At 38.4% G+C, this 20,735-nt stretch overlaps 1 protein-coding gene across 1 annotated transcript; it reads right to left on the bottom strand.

The window, feature by feature from the left end:
- Positions 1-202: 202 nt before the first annotated feature.
- Positions 203-20,690, bottom strand: noc2l (NOC2-like nucleolar associated transcriptional repressor). Its single transcript, XM_056733894.1, has 19 exons — positions 20,602-20,690; positions 20,017-20,148; positions 19,697-19,886; positions 19,319-19,444; positions 19,002-19,116; positions 18,828-18,921; positions 18,667-18,745; positions 18,469-18,579; positions 18,269-18,382; positions 17,379-17,567; positions 17,160-17,299; positions 16,610-16,721; positions 13,439-13,552; positions 11,521-11,622; positions 10,480-10,623; positions 6,415-6,528; positions 4,035-4,167; positions 694-792; positions 203-494 (listed from the first exon to the last, which is right to left on the bottom strand). Exons 1-19 carry the CDS (start codon positions 20,619-20,621, stop codon positions 364-366), a joined length of 2,259 nt encoding a protein of 752 aa, XP_056589872.1. The 5' UTR covers positions 20,622-20,690; the 3' UTR covers positions 203-363.
- Positions 20,691-20,735: the final 45 nt, after the last annotated feature.

Raw genomic sequence — 20,735 nt, 5'->3', positions numbered from 1 at the left:
CTGCTCTCTGTTTCTTCTCTTCCTCTCTCCCCACCTGGGCAGCACAGCCTGGCAGCGGATGATACGAGAGCCTGGCAGCGCGATGCTCGGGGGCGACCCCGTGCTTTCACCTCCCTCCCCTGGCCTGCCTATTCAATGCCTGTGCATGCAACGGCACATCTCAACACAAATCAAAGAACCATTTGAAAAAATACAGTTTGGATACATATTGTAAGAAATGTCTTTAATTTCATACAACATGACTAGTAGAGGATGAAGTCTTTGTTTTAATTCGCACATTATAAAAGTACAATTGTGCATAAGAAAACACATTTATCACTATAACATGGGCTGTACACAACTCAACAACAGTGTCAATCACATTTAGTCCTGATCTGAGAGTTCCAGGTCCTCCACCATATCATCATCTCCCTCCGCCACCTGATTCAGCTCTGTGCTCAACATCTTCCTTGGTGCTTTGCCTTTAGAGGACGAAGGCTTTTTATGGTCTTCATCTGTGACACAAACAAAAAAATAGGGTCAGAATTTTCAATCAAACTTCCAGTGAGATACTCGATACGTTCAATCTATAAAGTAAGCGAAGGCAGAACAGATCTGGTAATCTAGAACAGATTCAATACGAGCACATTTTTATGTGAGAATACGTGGTGACCTTCCGCTGTCAACTGAATGAAATGAAACCAGAGTAATCACCTGAATCATCAATTTCCACTGAGGAATCATCATCATCCTCATCGCTCAGGTCTGAAAGATCCTCAAGGCCTTCATCATCACCAGAGTCAGCCCGTTCCCCTGTAATAAAAAGAGAACCGGTAAATGTCTCGACCAAAAACGAGCTGAAAAAATGACTTCCTTATTTTTTGTCAATCTGGATAGAAGCTGGTAAGTGTTTCAATGTAAATGAAGGTGAAAAATACATAGGTAAATAATAAGCATTATGCATAATGATTGTCCGGTGCTGTGAAAAGGAGGTCGCGAGTTATGACAAAAAAATAAAAAATAAGTCAAAATCTTAAAATAAGTCAAGATTTTGAACACAAGGTTCCTCTACAAACATGAGAATGTAAGGTATTTATTAACTGGTAGTGGGAAAAAAGGGAAACAGAAAACAGAGCTTGAACAATAATAGGAAGTCTCAAGAATACTTAACACCTGATTGTGACGGTTATAGTAAGTACATTTTGAAATAAACATATTTTTTCAGCTTTTTATTTTTGCATCCTTTCTTTTACTACAGTATTAAGCATACAACACATTCTTCCTCCACTTTTGATACATAAAAAAAATTTAGTACTAATTTTTTATTATTTTTATTAAATTGTTTTTTTTACTTTAAAGTTAAAAGTCGTTTTAAAAAATATATACATATTTATCAAATGTAGTATAATATATGCTCTATAATATAGTGAAGTAAATTGTGTACAAAGTAAAAACACAGTTTGTTTTTCAAGTGTCTGTACTTTATCAGAGTAAAAACACTCCTAGGTCCTTAACACCTCTGGTCATAATATAAGATCACTACACGGTCATTATGGCCAAAAAAGAATTCATGGTAACATATTATTGATATTTAGATTTTTGTTTTAAATATAAAAATAATACTATCAGTCCAATAAATCTGCTATATTGTTAAATTTGTTAAATTTTAAACTTTTATGGCCAATGAATCAGACTCAAAAGATCAGTGTAGGGAGGCAGAGAGAGCATTTATAACCATTGGGGTTCTTCGGGCCAAACTTTTAACAGGTGCTGAATTTAAATATTATCATATGTATAGTATTAACATAATACTGATATTCAAGTTTTTCAATATATTGATAATATAGTCAATACTGGTATATTGTGACTCTCCTAGTACTCCGGTTCTATATAAAATGTATATTTTAAACATGGATGGTACACACACTCCAATAATATGTAAATAATAACCACACAACCATGTTCTATAAGCTAAACAATTCAACTAAGCTATCCATGCTGCTCACATAAGGGACGCCACATATTTCAAAGTTTCCATTTAAATGACAAAAATAGAGACTAGCTTCTGCGTGCAATTTAGCCCCAGTAATCCAGAGGTGCGTGTGTGGGAGTGTCTTCTTCTCTCTGAAGAGGCCGGGGTTGAAATCCCTATGCTTTGAAGTGGGATTTGATTAGATGCTGCCTGCGAGGTGAATGGCAGCACAGCCACCTCCCCAGCCAGTCACCCTCCACCCTAATTACCCAGAATGCACCGGGGCCAGCCAGAGGGGGGAGCCGAGCTTAACGCAGTGCGCACACCTTGACGCCAAGAGCAGGATAATGCATCTTAATATAACCGGAGCGAGACTGACCGCACAGTTCAAAGGTTCAGAGAGGGTTCTGAAGTGTAGAAGCACGAGACGAGGACTTGTACGAGTGCCTGTGGGCTAATCAATACTGTGAAAAACACAGAAAAAATTCAAAGACTGAATCTGAATTTTGCTCAGGAGCATTGACAATCGAGGTGTTTACAAAATGAGCAGACACATTATGATTAACTTCAGCCAAGTTTTTGAGAAAGATGATGGCATTAAACAGCCTGGCACACTACAGCAACAACAAAACTCAACTCGACAGGAGAATATTAATGGAGTAAGGTTGACAAACCAAGCAGGTGCTGGTAAATATAAAAAAACAGCAAGTCGACACTAGCAAGCACATTTTTTGGCATTAAAATCGGCTTCTACATTTTCATAATCAAAAATGCCAAAAAGTGAAACACGATTGTCAATTTCTGGTTGGTTTTGGTACAGGATATACCAAACTACAAATCCACAAAAATGGCTTTTTGTTTGACAACATGCAACCCTAACCACAAATTAATATATTAAAGGTCACGTGACTTCTCGAGTTGAACGTTGGAGGTATGTGGGCAGTTAAGCCGTGTGGTAAAGGAGCAGCCACTAACATCTTTCCAAGCAAATGTTTTGAATTACAAACCCCCATTGGGATCCGAGCATGCAAAAAAGCTTCCTGTAAGAGAGAACAGAGTGTGTGAGAAAGAGAGAGAGATTTGTAGGGACTCCACACAATGAGGACCAGATGGAAAAAAGCCCTTCCTCTTGCCTCCCACCTCTATGGGACTTTTTCTGCGGCTGTCGGCCCACGGGCGGCAGGGGTGGGAGAGTGTGGCATGTGTCCGACACATGACCTAGCGCACAACTCCACATATAGAGTTAAAGAGGAGAGGCAAGTGCGTGCCTGACAGCTGACCTGCCCTTCACAGAGCTCCATTCATACAGAGAAAGAGTGACTGAGAGAGAGAGAGAGTCAGATTGAACGGCAGAGGAATTAAAGATCTCAAATCAGAGTTCATATAAGTATACATAGAGAGCAAAACCAGCTCTTAGCCACCCATGACTACCATAGTAGGAAAAATAACAATGATAGTCAAAAGTGCCCAAGAACTGTTTGCTTTCCCACATTCTTCAAAATATCTTCTTTTGAGTACAACAGAAATACATTTACAAGCAATTTTTCCTACTTAAGTAGTCAATGGTTGCCAAGAACTGTTTGGTTCCAAGCATTCTTTCAAATATCTCTCTCTGTGTTCAACACAACAAAGAAATGTAAACAAATTTGTCAAAACTCGAGGCTGAGTATATGATGACAGAATTTTCATTTTTGGGTGAACTGTTGCTTTAAGCAAGTAAAATGGGTTTAAAAACAATGTTTCATGTTGTTCAAGCATTAAAACCGATCAGGGCTTGAATACATCTTCAGACGATCTATTAAATGCTCGGTTAACACTCATCCTCTAACAGTTCAATGCAATGGACTACAGCCTCCCAGTGACAAAGAGCGGAATTACATCCCAACAAACCGCTTCTTTCTTTTGTTTGGGGAAGTACAGAACTGTGTGAAGTTCAAACCATGATGTAAGAAATAAACATAAGAAATAAAGACACTATTGAGAATCATAAGATCAGAATATAGCTGCAGGTTTCTTAACATGTATTTTGTGCAATATGTACAGTAGCTTCAATATGGGAACAAACCAAATCTTAAACTCTTACCTTTGGATTTGAACAGGTCTTCATTGCTGTCGTCTTCACTATCAGACTCGAAAAGACCCTTAAACTCCTTCTGGGCAAATTTCTTCTCTTCAGCTTTTTTCCGCTTGATTTCAGGCAGATTCAAGTCCTCCATCTAAATGAAAATGACAAAATCATTTTTAAATACTCTACTAAAATACACTTGAAGGAAAAGTTTACCCCACCAAAAAATGGAAATTCTGTTATCATTTACTCATCCTCATACTAAATGTTCCAAATCTGTATACATTTCTTTGTTCAGTTGAACACAGAAAAAGATATTTGGAAGAATGTATGCAACCAAACAGTTCTTGGCCACCATAGACAACCATAGTAGGATAATTGCATTGTTCGGTTGAACACAAAATAATATATTTTAAAGAATGTGGGAAACCAAACAGTTCTGGGTCACTTTGAGTAGTTTTGAAATGTTTCCCACTTTGTAAGTGAATAGTGGCCAAGAACTGTTTGGTTACACGCATTCTTCCAAATATCATTCTCTGTGTACATAAGAACAAAGAAACGTATACAGATTTGGAACAGCTGATTTATTTGGATTTTTTCCTCGTATTTTCTTTGGTGTATAGGAAACTCACCTATTGTAGTTAAGAGGAAAAAAGTAGATTTTAGCGTTTGTATGTTTTTGTCTGTCTATTAATTCCTAATGAGTAACTTTATACTCAAAAGTATCATACTTTGTTACATACATTTGGTGAGCAAATGATGAAAGAATTTTACCATTTGGGTGAACCGTCCCTTTAAAATGGCAAAAGAGACATAATCACATAGACTTGAAATAATCACATTTCAGCTGATGAAATGCATTATGCTCACTGTTTTTGTTGTTCAGACTAAATCTGGGTGAGAAATCTAAAATCTGTTTTTCCAGTCTACATGCATTGAGCTATTCTGTGATTTTCTTTCCATTTCATAAACATCTGATCTCAACAAGTCACTATATAGATCTTACAATTAGTGGGGTTAAGAACAGTCTGAAGCACCTAATCCTTTTAAAAAGGGTGAAGTATAAACAATCAATAAATGTAGTGAAAATCAGGAGATGCACCAATAACTACAAAAACAAAGAGATGTTTTTCCCTAAAAAGATAAGTGAATATAAGCGTGTGTTTGTGTATTGATAGAGGAAGCGGCAGAGGCAGTCTGGATGGGGGGGCAGTGGTAATCAGATCTGAGCGTGGGGACTCGATGGATCAAAGCCTGGGATGCAGCCCTGAGCGCTATAATACTCTTCCTGTAGCACTAGCCCTGCCGCCTCCTCCGCCAATCTGCCGCTTCCTAGACGCCAACACTCCGCCTGGTGTCATCTCCATTATCTCCCTATGGACGCGCTGCAGCTCCAACACACACACACACACACAGTAGGTGCGTTCACAGATGCAGCATTACAATTTTCACGAGATGATAACATCTGTCTTTCAGATAAGACTAGGAGCAGCTTAACAAAAGCGCTGAAATGTTTTGAAAGAGAACATTATGATACATATTCTGCCTTACAACATTCAGACTTTAACGCCAGATCAAACGGAAGTGTTGTGCTATAACCAAATTGCTGCCAACATATGGGGGCAAGGTTTAAAATGTACTTTTTGTCGTCCCTGCCAATGCCAGGCATATTTTAGAAAATTTATATTTAATTAGCAGTTTTCACTGAATAATTGTGACACTGTGCCTTTCACAGCATCATACAGGAGATAAGCCAGTCTTTCTCTCTGTGAACTTGCACGCGTCACACCAATGATTTATCGGGATTTTGTTCCTCATATATTCGTTAAGAGTATAGAAATTTTCTCAGTTGTGGTAACCCTTTCCTTGAAGCATGTATGTATAATGCATTATAAAGAGTTAGTAAAGTAAAAATGCATTATAATAATGTGTGTTGTAATGTAGTTGTAAAGAATTATACAAAATTTAATATGTGTATTGTAACAATGAATTGCTAAGTGTTATAATGTATTAACTGTTATAAAATGTATTTAGAAGACATTACAATGCATTAAAAGGTGCATTACAATGCATTAAAACTACTTTTATAATGCATTATACATACATGCTTCAAGGAAAGTGTTACCAAAGTTGTTTTGAGGAGACCGTTTGTGAATTTTTGCTTGAAATCACTATTGTCATATTAGTATTACAATTCCATTATTCTGTATTAATTCCTAATGAGTAACTTTTACACTAAAAACATTTGTAATATATTATATATTTGTACTCACTATTTTATTTTAAACCCTGTATGGAGGTATATAGTCAATCTAACATCATCATTAAGGTGTGGTGTGGGCTATTTGGAATCATGTTTGGACGATGCTCATCATTTCTTTGTATTTGGCGTTCTTACTCTGTCTTTTCCAGAAATCTCCAGCTGAATTTCCCTTTCGCGCAGTTTCTTCCATTGGCTGTAATATTTTGTGAGGGGGGTTCCTTCTTCTGCTACCTGCTTCTCCCAGGCCACCTGTAAACATAGCAAAATACCCACAAACACAACAAACATTACTGCAAGATCAAGCATAGGGAAGCTTAAGAAAAGAGAAGCTCAAGATATTTCCTCAAAGATAACATAACACAGTTACACAAAAATGGCATGATCCGTACACACAGCCCAGCACTGTTCATTTCTGTTTGAGAAACCAAGAGCTATGTGTTGAACTTGCAAAGTACATTTGTCAAGTATCAGGTCGATCAAAGCTATTTACAAAAGATCAGGTCCTTGGCGCACACCTTTTCTCTAAAGCAAATGACAAAATAAATAAGTAAAAGCATTATGCATTTTGGCACCTTTATCCATAATGAATTAAGGTAATAACTGGATTCCCCCAGTAGCCAACACCATCATTTTGTTGTTGCTAAAAACATAAAATAAGGCCTAAACCAGTTCAATGGAAGAAAGCAGACCAGTGAATCTCTACCGGTCTTTCTTTAAAGGTCTTTGTGGATGATATTGATCAGGTTAAATGAGATTAGTTGACCTCCAAATCCAATAGGCCGTAATAAATCTCAACTTCAGTCTGCAGTCGTCTAAACTTATTTATAACAATTTGAAGTGGTTTGTATGATGGTGAAAAATGTTCAAAGTGGAAGACTTGAGCAATATGGTCTGTTCTTTATGAGACAAACCCAAACAATGCCAACAGATGTGCACACGACAAGCAAGACAGGTCTCCACAGGACATTCAGAGCTTCATCCTTCTCAGCATCTGCTGTGTGCATTCGGGAAGGAAATTCTGATGTGGTCACTTCATGTGATGGGGATTTTATAAAATAATGAACTACAATAAATCCAATGATGGTTCAATGTCAGAGATGTGGGCTTACATAAGCTCCGGCAAGTTTCATGTGTTTTCTCACATAACATTGAATGGGACAGTGTTGTTGTATAGGTCTGGGTTTGACAGTCAAAGTTGTCTTTTTTTGGTAAAACAACGTACAAATAGCTAATAGTTGGCATAAGGCAAAAATAAATCTTACTTTAACTTTATGTTACAAAGTAAAGTAAATTTAGAATTCATTTTTCCAGTCTAAATAATCATGGATCGTTCTGTAAAGCAGGGAATTATTTAAGCTCTCTGTGAGGGTGTCATGGTGTGGTAGTACCAAAGCTGTTGGAGGTTCTGGCACGACCTACAGAAACAGATATTTGTTGGTTGGATCCATCAGGCGGGCGGCTTTATGCAGCTGTGCTGGCAGCCGTGCCGGGTGAGAAGTTTGCCATGCCACCCTCCTTACAAGAGGACATCATTCCCGCTGGCCACAGCCCGGCGACAGACGCGCCCCGGCGTGGTGCCACGCTGTCTGCATGCTCTGTCTTACCACAGCTTTCCCTCCAGCTCAACATTACAGAGAGACCCCCGCAACCCTCCTCCATTTCAGACTTAAACGGCCTTAAATATTTATCAGAAGCGAGCGTCGGCTTAGAGGAGGGGGAAGGAGAAATGAACGCGCTGTGCGTCAGCAGGGGTGACAAATGAGAGCGGAGATAGAGATGAATGAGAGTCGAGATCTCGCCCTAGAGAGGAAGCAACTTCTCACCTTCTCTCACAACCTTCACCCCTGAGGCCCTTCATTTCTGTCACCTCTTCAATTTGGTCATAATCTGATCTTCTGACACGTCAAGTATTTCCCTTTGGGACATTTTTGGGCTTGACCCCGTAATTGCTGCTTGCAACTATATTTATTGTTTATTATTTTTACTTTATCAACTTTACACCAGAATACTGGAACATCTTTTGCACCAGACTTCTAGTACATCGCAAGTCATTACTAACCCAGTCAGCACACATGGAGCCTGTTTCAATCTGCACTGGGTCAACGTCAACAGACGCTCACAGATGAAGCACTTAACGTCTGCCTGTCTTCCTCCTCAGACTGTCTAGCTGAGAGAAATGGCATTAGAAAGCTTTCCGCTCCATTACTTCTTATCTGCTCTCATATCCGCCACTGATCGAGCGTCAGCGGCGGTTGTAATAGCACTCGTGCCGCGGTGGCCGCATGCGTCTGTCTGTAACAGCGCTTCCTGACCTGTAGGTGGTGTGGTCAACCAGGCACCGTATCAACCGCCACGTGCTGGTTTTCGACAGGTCATGGCGCTCAGCACACACTCACGTGGAAATGCACAGGGCCCACAAACGCACAAGCGCAAAACCCTTTAATGAAACCTGCGGGTGACTGGCAGTCACCTGTGAAGGCACGGAAAGCTGGGTGGTGTTTGAGGTGGGTGGAAAAGGAGGAAGGACAGGTAAAATAAACATCTCTCTGCCATGTTTGGTCTCACAGCTCACAACGGTATGATTAGATGTGCCGTTATAGTCACGATGTAATTGGCACTAACAGTCAACCACAAAAAATCTTGATAGAAGTAGTAGAGCTCAGACAACTGTTATAAATAAGTGCAGCCTGTGTATAGCTTGATTCCCCAATTTTAAAGATCTACATCTGATGAGTGCTGTGGTAAGATGCAAATACTCAAGGTGTATGAACATGGTAATTGGAAAAACCAACATGCAAAAAATGTGTCAGAATACTGGGTGTAAATTCAGAGACAAAAACAATTAAAAATTCTTAAATCTATTCTTTTTGTATCCATCACAAGGCTATAACTATAGCAAGAACTAGAACTATTAAAACATTTCAGTTTATTGATATCAAATAAATTTTGGGCCAAATATTATACGGAAATATGTCAAAGTTGAGACAATAAAAGGATTAACTCCAAAGAAATAAAAAGTAAACTAAAACAAAAACAAATTAATCCAATTTAGCAACATAAAAAAAATAAGATAAAATGCGGGGCTGTCAAATGATCAATTGTGTGTACATAATATAGGTCTGTGTATTGTGCATATTCAATTTGAATATATTAATACATATACATTTATAGGAAATATTTATTTAAATTTACCAATAATTGATGATAAATGATATATAAATGTTTATTACTATTTAAATGGTTTTAAATATATACATGTATGTGTTTGTAAAACAAAATGTATATTGCACAGTACAAGGACATATATTATGCAAACAACATATTTTATTCTGGAAGTGATTAATCGCGATTAATCGTTTGACAGTCCTAATAAAATGACAAAAGGACACATCAAAATTGCTAAAAAATAAACTAAAATGAACAAAACCCTAAATAATAACAAATCAAAGTTAACTCTTTCACCGCCATTGACGAGTTATTTCGTCATTAAAAAAAAAAAACGCTTCCCCGCCAAAGACGAGTTTTTATGGCAATCAGTGTTAGTACTGTTTTACAGCAGGTGGCGCTATTACACACCTTTGGGAAAAAGTACAGAATCCCAAAACCTAGAACCTATATGTTTTAGCGTTTTTTAATGATTGTTCCGAGTGTACTATGGGCTGAATCTTTGAAAAAAAAACGTTAATTATCTCAGCTATTTAATCAAATTGATGCATTTTTGAAGAAACCTACCCACATGTACGGAATGATAAAAAACTAACAAGTGAAATTAGGAGAATACGGTTTCTTTTGTTTGAAAGCTGAGACTCTGTTCTTTCATTTGACATATATTCTTTACAGAAAATTTACTGTGAGCCAATAAAGTTGAGTGAAAATGTTAAAAACGCTGGCGTAGGCTGGCAACTTTTTTTTTAAAGGGGCTGGCGGGGAATGAGTTAATGCAGAATATTAATAAAACACCAAAGAACTATAAGAACTCTACCATGATTTAAATAAATGTTTGTTTGTTTACAACATTATTGTTAAATTGTTCATTTAAGCAGAAATGCTTTTGATACACCGAACACTTTAAAGAGTGTCCTTATTAAATCACTAATCAAATATGCACAAAAATATCAGTGACATTAATTCTTAAGGAAAAAGCTTTTCATGATGTCTTTAAAATGTTTTGGCAGGACATGTATCCTGGTATAAACTCACCACAGCTTCAGTATCAGACACAGCAAACGCAGCTTTCTGCCTGCGTCCTGTAATGTAGCTGCAGTTCTCCTGTATCTTCTCCAGCAGCTGTCGCATCTGCTTGCAGTAATTGGCCACTTTGCATTCCTTCAAGAACGCTTTCAGCTGAGGAGATGAGCGAGAGAAACAGACAGTTACCATCACATACAAATCTTATAAGAAATAAGATATAAAGATTACAGATTTATTCAGAAAGACATAATAAATACACATTGAGTAAATTCATTAAGGGGCTTGTGTTTGTTTAAAGGGATAGTTCACCCATAAATAATTCTGTCATCATTTATTTAACATTTTCGTTCAAAACGTGTATGATGTCCCTTTTTTTGTGGAAAACAAAAGAAGATATTTTGAGAAAGGTCAATGTCGTTTGATTACCAACGTTCTTAAAATATACTTTTTTGTTCTGCAGAAGAAAGTAATACAGACATGAGTAAATGACGAAAACTAGCTTTTGGATGAACTATATAAGAGTAAGAGTCTGTGAGGACAAAAATCGAAAACAAGACCGTAACTGAAAATCACTTAAATTAGTTGAGTAAAATACTGAAGCACTCACACTAAACGTACTGCTGAAACTTTTATAATCACGTGCCTTTGAAACTACGAGTATGTAGGAAATGTTAATAAAGAAATTCACATTGAAAAAAAATTCGGCCAATAAAAATGGGTTAAATATTTAAAATAAACCCAACTGGTCTGACAAAATGTATTTTGAAACTTTTTAAAACAAGTGTGTGTGGCAAAACAAGTAATGGTGGAAAAAAGCTTTCACCTTATAGCCCGTGTGTTTGTATTTTTGTGAACGTTCCTGTAAGTATTGCAGTGTGTATGAAGAAGCATAAGAACAGAAAGGACTCTCATGTTAAAATGAGAAAGAAAAGTCAAACCAGTAGCCATAGGAAAAAGGAAATGTCACACCAATGTAGTGACTAAACCCACAGCAGCTGTGCTGAAGCCCTCATTGGAAAGTTAATGTCTGGGCAGCCGAGGGAACATTACCTGAATGATGGTGGGCAGTGCCAGCTCAGGGAAGCCAATGCTACAGGCCTGTGTGTGGAGGTACTCCAAGATGAGATCATACAGCTGTTCCAGCAGACCATCCTGAAACAGTGAAAATACACATTTAACAAGGTTTAACATTCCAACACTCATTTTAACTGTTGGTCGTGTGACAATCTGTTACATTGTGTTGCTGTTTGTTATGTTTTGAACAGGTTTCAGGCTAAAAATGAATTGTAAAGTAGCACAGCAGTACCACTATGACCAAAACATGCTTTGTATACATGATATTTTGGGCATAAAATTTGTAATTGCATGATCAATTCAAGATACAAGTTAGGGGACGGACCTGATCATTCTGTCAATCAACTTAAAGGGATAGTACACACAAAAGGACATAATTTACTCACCTTCGAGTTGTTCCAAATCTGTATAAATGTCTTTGTTCTGATGAACACAGGGAAAGATATTTGGTGGAATGCTTATAACCAAACAGATTTCGCCCCACATTGTCTAACATAGTAGGAACAAATATAATGGTGGTCAAATGTTTGCTGTCCTACATTCTTCAAAATGTCGTCTTTTGTGTTGAACAGAACAAAAAAATGATCAAATATGTTTCCTACTATGGGAGTCAATCTGTTTGGTTGTAAGCATTTTTCCAAATATCTTTCTCTGTGTTCATCAGAACAAAGAAATGTGTACAGATCTGGAACACCTCGAAGGCGAGTAAATGATGACAGAATTTTCATTTTTGGCTGAAGTATCGCTTTAAAAGCATTACTAGCATCTAACACCAGTGACTTTTATATACCTCCTCCACCTTGACTATTCAAACGTATCAGATTTTTTTAACTGCACTGTGGATAAATGATCTAACAGGATCTCTACCAGTTGACATTTTATAACCATTATACCACCTTGCCCACTATGATGACAAGCGAGGTGATAAAAATGGCTCTGTGTTAATAACACCCGTGTCAATTTATAGACTGAGCTTGGCAGGTAATTTTTGTTGTGTGGGGCCAACCTTTCTGAGGTCATTTACTGGGTAATTTTCTGTAATATCAACTGAAATGAAAAAGAAGCTCATGACTCCCGGACTCAAACCTACAGAAGTCACAATAGCTCTGCTTGCAACAAACTAACTTTAAACTGCCTCATCTGCTCCAAACCCTGAAAAAAATATGTTTGTCACTCAGTAACCCCCCCCATTAGAATTCTCACACTTCTACTTGGCACCCGGCACATGCACGCTCAGTAATCCGGACCCTGTTTAAAACAGGGATCCCACCCAAATCCTTCGCCCTACCTAAAATTTGTAGCCGCGGCCTACCCAACAGCATTCCTCCGCAGCGAAACGGGAAAGCCCGGCTCGTGACTGCTCTTACTAGTCAGGAAATATTTGGGATTTACAAAGTCAGACACTGATCCCAGACAGCAAGGGTGGAGTGGCGTCTCAGGGGGCCTGTGGCTGTGCTGTCTTGGCCCGGGTGAATGTACTGGAAAGCTCCTCCGTGCCAACCAGGAGAGCAGGATAATCCCTGCAGCTTGTGTGGCAATCCTTTTGGCAGCGACACGGCGCGCAGCGCTTTAGCCCATGTACCAGCGTGTTCAGGCTTTCATCTCCAAACATCAATCCAGTTACAGCCAGCCAGCATGAAGACATGACAGGCTTGTGGCCCAACGGGAGGGGAAATTTTTTAGTATCTATCGCTTTACCTGATGTGTTTAAGTCACAGTCTTCTGGTAAGGGTAAAGGTGAAGTGTTGGATATCAGTTAAAAAAAACATAACAATACCTTTATGTTCGCACTCAGGAACAAAGTGATACAGATAGTGTCATATGCCAAACGAATATATTGAGAGCCTGAAACTCAAATATCTGATCGAGGTTTAGAAACAGCAGGATTCGTCACCTTATAGGCCTTCTCTTGGAGATTGGTTTTGCTGAGTTTGAGAATCACTGCAAAATTGATGGGCTTTACACTGATGCGACCAGGTTTCTTATTGAAGTCTTCCTGCTGGAGGATCTGAAGAACAGAGTGAACAAACAGATACATCAGAGCACTGCATCACAAACATATGTGCACCCAAACTGTGACTGAAGCCCAATGACTATGCACACAAACACAGACTGGCGATGACTCAGGGGGTTTATAGCAACTTGGAGTAAACAGTAGCAATCTGCAACTCATGTCTGTACAGAAAAGTGTTGCGGTAGCTTCCCAACATGCATACGGTGCGATGACGTTTTTCTTCTTTCATTGTGCCGAGGTCATTTTTCATGTAGAGACATCGATTTGTTTAGTAAGAAAACGTTAAAATTTCAGTGAACCGACAACAGTATGGCTAAACATAGCTATATGCCTTTGTCATCATGCCTCGAGTAAGTGTAATATGTAGTGTAAGTAATATTTGTGGATTTAGCTTGAAACGGATAGCCTGAAGCACTTCTCCTGTTTGGTTGTTAATGTTTGACGTAGTGTTTGGATAATTTGACTCACGTCGTCAATTGTATTCCTATGTGCATCTTGAAGCTACCGAGTGAAAAACACCATTGTCTCCAATGGATCCAACTTGCGCTGGATGTAACAGAGCTGGCTGAGATTTTAGCGGACATACGTCATCGCTCCATGAGCATATACCCCATTGTTCCAAATTGCTGAAGCTCCAAAAATCACAACACGTTTTTTGAATTTAGAACTTCCATTTAGTACTTTAAAAGTTACATTTGTCTAAAATAAACTCAAAATATTCACTTTTTCAAACACACCTAGTCATAAGATAAGTCATAATGTCTAGGATGGCATGAGGGCGAGTATATTATCAAATAAAGAGAGTTCTAATTTTGACTACAAAAAACATTTGTTTGATTTCAAACACTGAATTACTAACTTTATTGCAAATAGTAGATGATAATTCAACAGTTTAGTTAATAATTTAGTTATATTTTGTTTAAACAATCCCGAAAACAATTACTTAATTTAAGCCAAAGGAACAGAAAACACAAAAAAGATGTCAAATTTAGAGTACGAATCACTTAATTGTAAATATAAGTTTACCTTATTAAATAAGATTACTTAATGCTTTATATGACAGGCTGAGGATATTGTGAGGCTGTGCATTTGATTATCAAGTCAGTTTGAAAGGGAACCCGGAGTGTATATAGATAGAATAAGCTTATTCTAAGGTAATAAAAACATAACGGTTCATTATGTTAGGTCTTATACACCCCTGAACACATAGTTATGCATATTAAATGGCATTCTTTCTATAGAACTGGACCTTAAACAGCCAAGGACAAGTTCTGCTATTTTTTGTCTCGTGGAATATGCTCAAATATATTATGCTGCTCTTTCTACAAAGTACAACATAAAATGTGGACTTTGTAACTTATGCGTATGGTTGTGACTTAGAACTCCCCTAAATCTTTCTGCGTTGTCACATGTGAGAACGGTCGAAAGTGCTCTGCGAGGTCATCTAGAACTAGCGAGGTGAGGTGTTTGTGCTCATGGACGACCAGTCTCTACAAACAACGGATGTGGTGTCGGCCTGCGGGACACAAGAGGAAGCGGTGGCACATGGTCCCAACCTGATACGCTCAGGGGCCACTGCAGCAGGAAGCTCGGAATCATAGCGCTCAGATAAACAGTGGAACGAAGAGAGAAAGACATCATCGCACGCCTTCTTCAAACATGAGGGTGAAAACAGGAAGTGGACTGCATTACAAATAAACACAGGAGCAAGAAGGGGCTAGGTGGGAGACAGAGGATGTGGTCTGCACAACGGGTTTAAGAGCCGAGCGAGAACCACAAACCTCCCTCTCACACACACATTCTTTCTCCCCCTTAGGCTTTATCATTGTATGGTCAGGGCTGGTGGGAGCTCACAGCCGATCAGTGACCACCCCCAGCCCTCTCTTCCGTTGGTCTCGGCTACTGTCGCCTCCTCGCCTCTGTTCTCACAGCAGCTGTCACCGCAGGGGCCCACGCCAACCACACAGTAACACGCGTTTTGTCACTCGCCTCACACTGTGGAAATGTTGACAGTTTGTGACCTCTACGTCCCATTCGGCCACTTTTGGACGTTCGTTTGTGAAAACCGTACACTTTGTCTTGCGTTTACTTTTATCTCGTAGGCAGCCTTGTTTGTTTTTCATTTTCCAGGAAGGAAAGATGTTTTTAGTAAAGAGGTGTTTAGGGCAACGTTAAGATGAAACTACTCTTGTACGTCATTAGCTTCAGACAACTAGTCATTTCCACATGATCTAAGAAAGTCTTAAGGAGGTAGATTTGCTTGACAACCCATTTAGATTTTGAGAGCCCATCTGACCAATCACAGTCCATTTTGTTTTTGTGTCATTCAGGGGCGGGGTTCCCTGAAACAGATTAGATGACAATAATAAACCGGCCCAGAAAAACTAAATTAAATTATTGAGTGATAGCATCAGCAAACTGTTTCACAAAAAAGTAAATAAAGAAATTGTGATGTTTTTAGTATGTACTTGCAAATCAGAACTGATGATACACAGAGATACATTATGCATTCATTTGGTACTAATTTAATTGTGTTTTAAATGATATTAAAACCTGGCTAGGTTTTGTCTGAAATACTGAAATAAACTTTTTGTTTATAGAAATGTTGCCTAAGGGAAACAATAATGTCAGATATTATAATAAAAATATAGTATCTCATTTAAAATACTAACTACCTTTAAACTTTGGTGAATCCAGCGATTAGCTCTAAACAACTGTTTTAAAGTAAACTGTTTTTGTGTAAGCCAGCCAATAATTCCGGAATTGGCAATTTCAGACATCACTTGCCATTTTTGTGTGCATTAGCAAACAATATGCATCAGACAGTTAAAAAATGGATTGGTGGAAAATCTGGGTCTGAAGGCACAGCAAAGTCGTTCTCTAGCTAAAGGTTAGAAAATTGACGGCCGTGAGGACAAACGCTGCGGGTACAATGTTTATTCACACCCAAACCATGACCACCCTCATACAGGAACACCTGCTTATTTCCTGCAGTCTGGAATTAGGGCGCAACATCATAAGAAACACAGTGGTGTGTAGTGTCAGCCTCACCTCTACCAGAAAGGGTAAAACGGGCACAAACGTCTTGGTGTTGGCAGAGAGCAAGATGAGGGCTCTGGTGCAGTGCAGTCTCAGAGGATAATACCGAGAGATGGGAACTAGCCTACAAAACACACATATGCCATGAAATCACTGATGACTTTATAAATATTAACTGTAAACAGTACAAAGTAGATCAGCTAGGTGAATAGGTAATAATCTTAATTGTTTCAGAATTATATAAAAATATATGTAATATCCTGAACTGAAAGTTGCTTTTGGGGACTGTAGAAATAAATGTGGTTAACTGGCGCCACCTGCTGGTGCCAAAAATTGATACATCAAAGAATACAAACAACTCATTGAGTCTGTTTTTCATAAAAAAATATTGCATGCCTTCAGAAAACGTTAGATATGGTGCACAAAACATCTATGTTTTTAAATGATTCTTATGTTGCTTTTTGAAAGCAAACTTTCAAAAGGTTTTTGTGACAGAATTTTGGGGTTCCCTTGAAAAGTACGGTCTATTTCTAAGAAAATTAAACCTTAAAAATAAACATACTTGATGCAGCCAATGATGACTTGACACAGCGGGTAGATCAACGGCTCCAGAACCTCACTGGGGTGTATCGTGCTCAACACCCGACACCACAGATGCAGACAGTGCACATACTGCCAATTATACACTGACTGATATGTGTCCTAAGCACAAAACCACAATACATTTTCAACATTAAAGGCTTAAAATGAACATGATAAGACAGGTTAAAGCTTTGAATACCTTCTTTTTCATATTCATGGCACTGCGGAGGTGTATGGCCAGCTGACGGATGTAGACGAAGGCCTGTTGGTAGGACACCTGCGTTTCCAGTGAGTACATCTCTGTGAGAGTCCTCTGCATGAAACTAATCATGGGAAGAGCGTTGGGTGAGGTGAACTTGCAGTTCTTCACGTAGGCGATGTACATTTGCTGAAAAAAGACAACAAACCATTGATAAGATTAAATGGGGCGCGGATATGTGTTTTTCTGTGTCTTTGGTGTGTTATAAGATGCCCTTGCATGTATTAGACACGTAAAATTGCAAAAATTAAAATGTCGGAACAAAAGATGCATTCTTACTAAAAGCGAATGCTTACCCAGACCTCCCTGAAACGCCTCATGTAACCACACCCCCACAAATCTACGTCAGTTTGTGGTTTGATTCGACTAAGACCGCCCAAATGTATACGCAAGTTAGGTGGGCGTACCTGTCAGTACAATTGCTTTGGAACATGATGTTCCAAATATGGTAAAAAGGTATTTCCGTCACTTCGCACTGGATTACTGGCCAATCATAGCACACAGCTTTGTTAAAAATCCACGCGTTTCAGAGAGGCAGGGCAAAGAGAAGATACAAACATGCACGGTATGTGGAAAATAAAGCGTTTTTGACCTTAAGTTGTGTACAGTATACACATTGCATTGCATCTAAAACAAACGATAATATTTGTTTTAGCCATGTCATAGGACCTCTTTAACATTAGGAATTATGTAATTACAAAACATACATAATACTTTGATAGTACCTTACGGTACTTCATCTTATTTCTTATTATGATTTTGACATAATTAACTAGCTTCTCATGTCATGTCAATCCCATAGTTATTTTTCCATATAAAAAACAACTTACCTTGAGAACATTATTTAGATGGCTCTCTGGTTTATGGCGGCAGATCTTGTTAAGTGCCAAAAAGGCCAGAACCCTCACGGTCTCCTCTCCTGTGCTCCAATGTCTTATCAAGTTCTTATGTCACACAAAAAATTTGCTTGTTTAGAAAACGTCAACATTGGGGCATTATGATTTAATACAGCTAGGTTACATGGACTTACTTTCACCAGGATTCTGCACTGTTTTGGCAGACACAGGTAGAATGGCACCATCTGATGGGCATGACGAAGAACTGCATCTATGACTGTTGACTGGCTTAAACTGGAAAGAAGCTTTAGAGAGAAAAATCAATTACATCACTTTGTGTATTAAACAGTTTGACAGCATAGAGAAAGATAATCCAGATAAAAGAAATCTACCTGGACAACACCAGCTATATACATCTTAATATCAATCTGATGTTTATGCCACCTGGGACTCGACGATGGAAGTATTAGTCTGAAAATGCAGTTGAACACAAAGTTATAAGACGAAATCGGACTGACTGATATAGACTGAGGACAAAGAATAAAGCTCCTACTTCTTCTGATCTTTTTCTGGAGTTCTGAGGTTAAGCATTCTATTAAGCACTGCATGCATTTCCTTTATGCAGAACAGGATGAGGGAATTGAACACTGTAAATACACGAGAACAGAATCAGTTAAGTGAGCACAATTATAGAAAATCTGATGCTGTATAACGGGTGCAGCGTTACCTGTGCTCTCTGCGATGGTGTAGCGACACTGCTCATCAGATTCACCCTTCGTTGTAGCTACAGCGGCCTTGAAGGCTTGTGTGACGTCCCTAAACAATCGTGACGTGGGCTCTTTCTAGGGAAAGAAAAACATACACAGTATAACAAAGACTGTCACAAAACTTTCTAAATGCATAATGATCCACAAAAAAACTAACAATTTAAGATTTTCACAAAGCTGCCCTGATATTTATATATTAGCAAGTCTAGTAATCGCTAACAGCTTTTTCTCGTGTCCTAAAAAAAAAAAAAAATCGAAAGAATGAGAAACATTTTACCGTCAGTCCAGTTCTCCAGTTCTCAATCATGGCTTCTGTGACTTTGATAGTTTCGTTAGACTTCTTCGTTTTTTTCACATTCTTCTTATCCGTTTCTTTCTCTTCATTATCATCCGAGTTGGCATCCTAACGTCACATAAAACACAGTTGGCAATACATACAAAAATCACTTCATTCACTTATTGTATGTGGTATATTTTGTACCCGTCATATACGCCCTAATATAAACAATAAATTATATGACAATTAAAATGACAAATTTAAAACAAAATCCTATCCCTATTATGAAAGTCTCATAAAACCATACAAATACTCAGCATAAAAAAATACCATTCATTTTTGTGTGATATCATATGATGGTGGCAGAAGACGACTGACCTCCAGTTGCGAGGGGAGTTTGTGGTACATCCTCTCCTCTTCATCTTCAGCTTCATCACTATCAGAGTCCTCAAAGTTCAGGAGAGTCTGGTCATTATCTTCCAAGAATTTAAAGAATTCGGGGTCTTTGCGCTTCAGTTCTGATAGCTGGTCTTTGTGCTCAGATGCTTTGCCCTGCTTTTTGACAGACCTGAGACATAGTTGATCAGAATTAGACCACTGAAACAACATTTCATATTATTTGTATACTTTATGTGATGGTATACACTTGTGTTAACATTAGCAGCATATCAATTAATGAAAAGCCATTATCAGCTTACTTTTTTGGGGGTGCAGATTTCTTAATCTTACTCTCCTGTTGTGTTGATTCGTCCTCATCCTGAAAATCACCGTCCTCCTCAAAATCAAATCCTGACGTCAGGAACTCATCAACACTCAGATCCCCCAACTTCCTGTTAAAATGCAGACGGCACATCAAAAAACTTCAATACCACTAAAAAAATCAATTTATCATAATTTAACACAAACTTATTTAAAACACAATGCTCACAACAGCACATGCCTTCCACTTTTGCTACGCACCGGTAAACCTAGCACACAACAACACATCCATGCTAACTGACTGTTCACAGAAATTATAATCCGAAATCATTTTAACAAACAATCTTAAGCCAGACTTGTATTATTCATACTAAAACTTTGGAGAATCATGCGGTCTGACAAGATATTAGCTCGACAACACAGGCTAACTAACTTATCGTTAAACAACAGTCAGATAATCGTCTCCTTAGATCAAACTAAACCCTGACAACTTATCCAACGTTCATTTAACTAGACGCTAAATTAAAACATCACTCTCATTACCTAATGTTAAATTGTGATAAATCGCTCAAATTGTGACATACCTCTTATTTTTCCCTGCCATGCTGGATGAGAGAAACGTGCGTGTGGACGCAATACCCACAATGCACCGCGTCGAGGAGCTCAGCACGGTTGATCTTTTGTTTAACGTTCCGGTATCTTGAAACTAAACCAAAAA

Source organism: Triplophysa dalaica, chromosome 20 (genome assembly GCF_015846415.1).
Source record: "Triplophysa dalaica isolate WHDGS20190420 chromosome 20, ASM1584641v1, whole genome shotgun sequence".
In the NCBI taxonomy this organism is placed as follows: Eukaryota; Metazoa; Chordata; class Actinopteri; order Cypriniformes; family Nemacheilidae; genus Triplophysa; species Triplophysa dalaica.
Note: the sequence above shows the minus strand (reverse complement) of the source record. Positions and strands in the feature narration are given on the sequence as shown.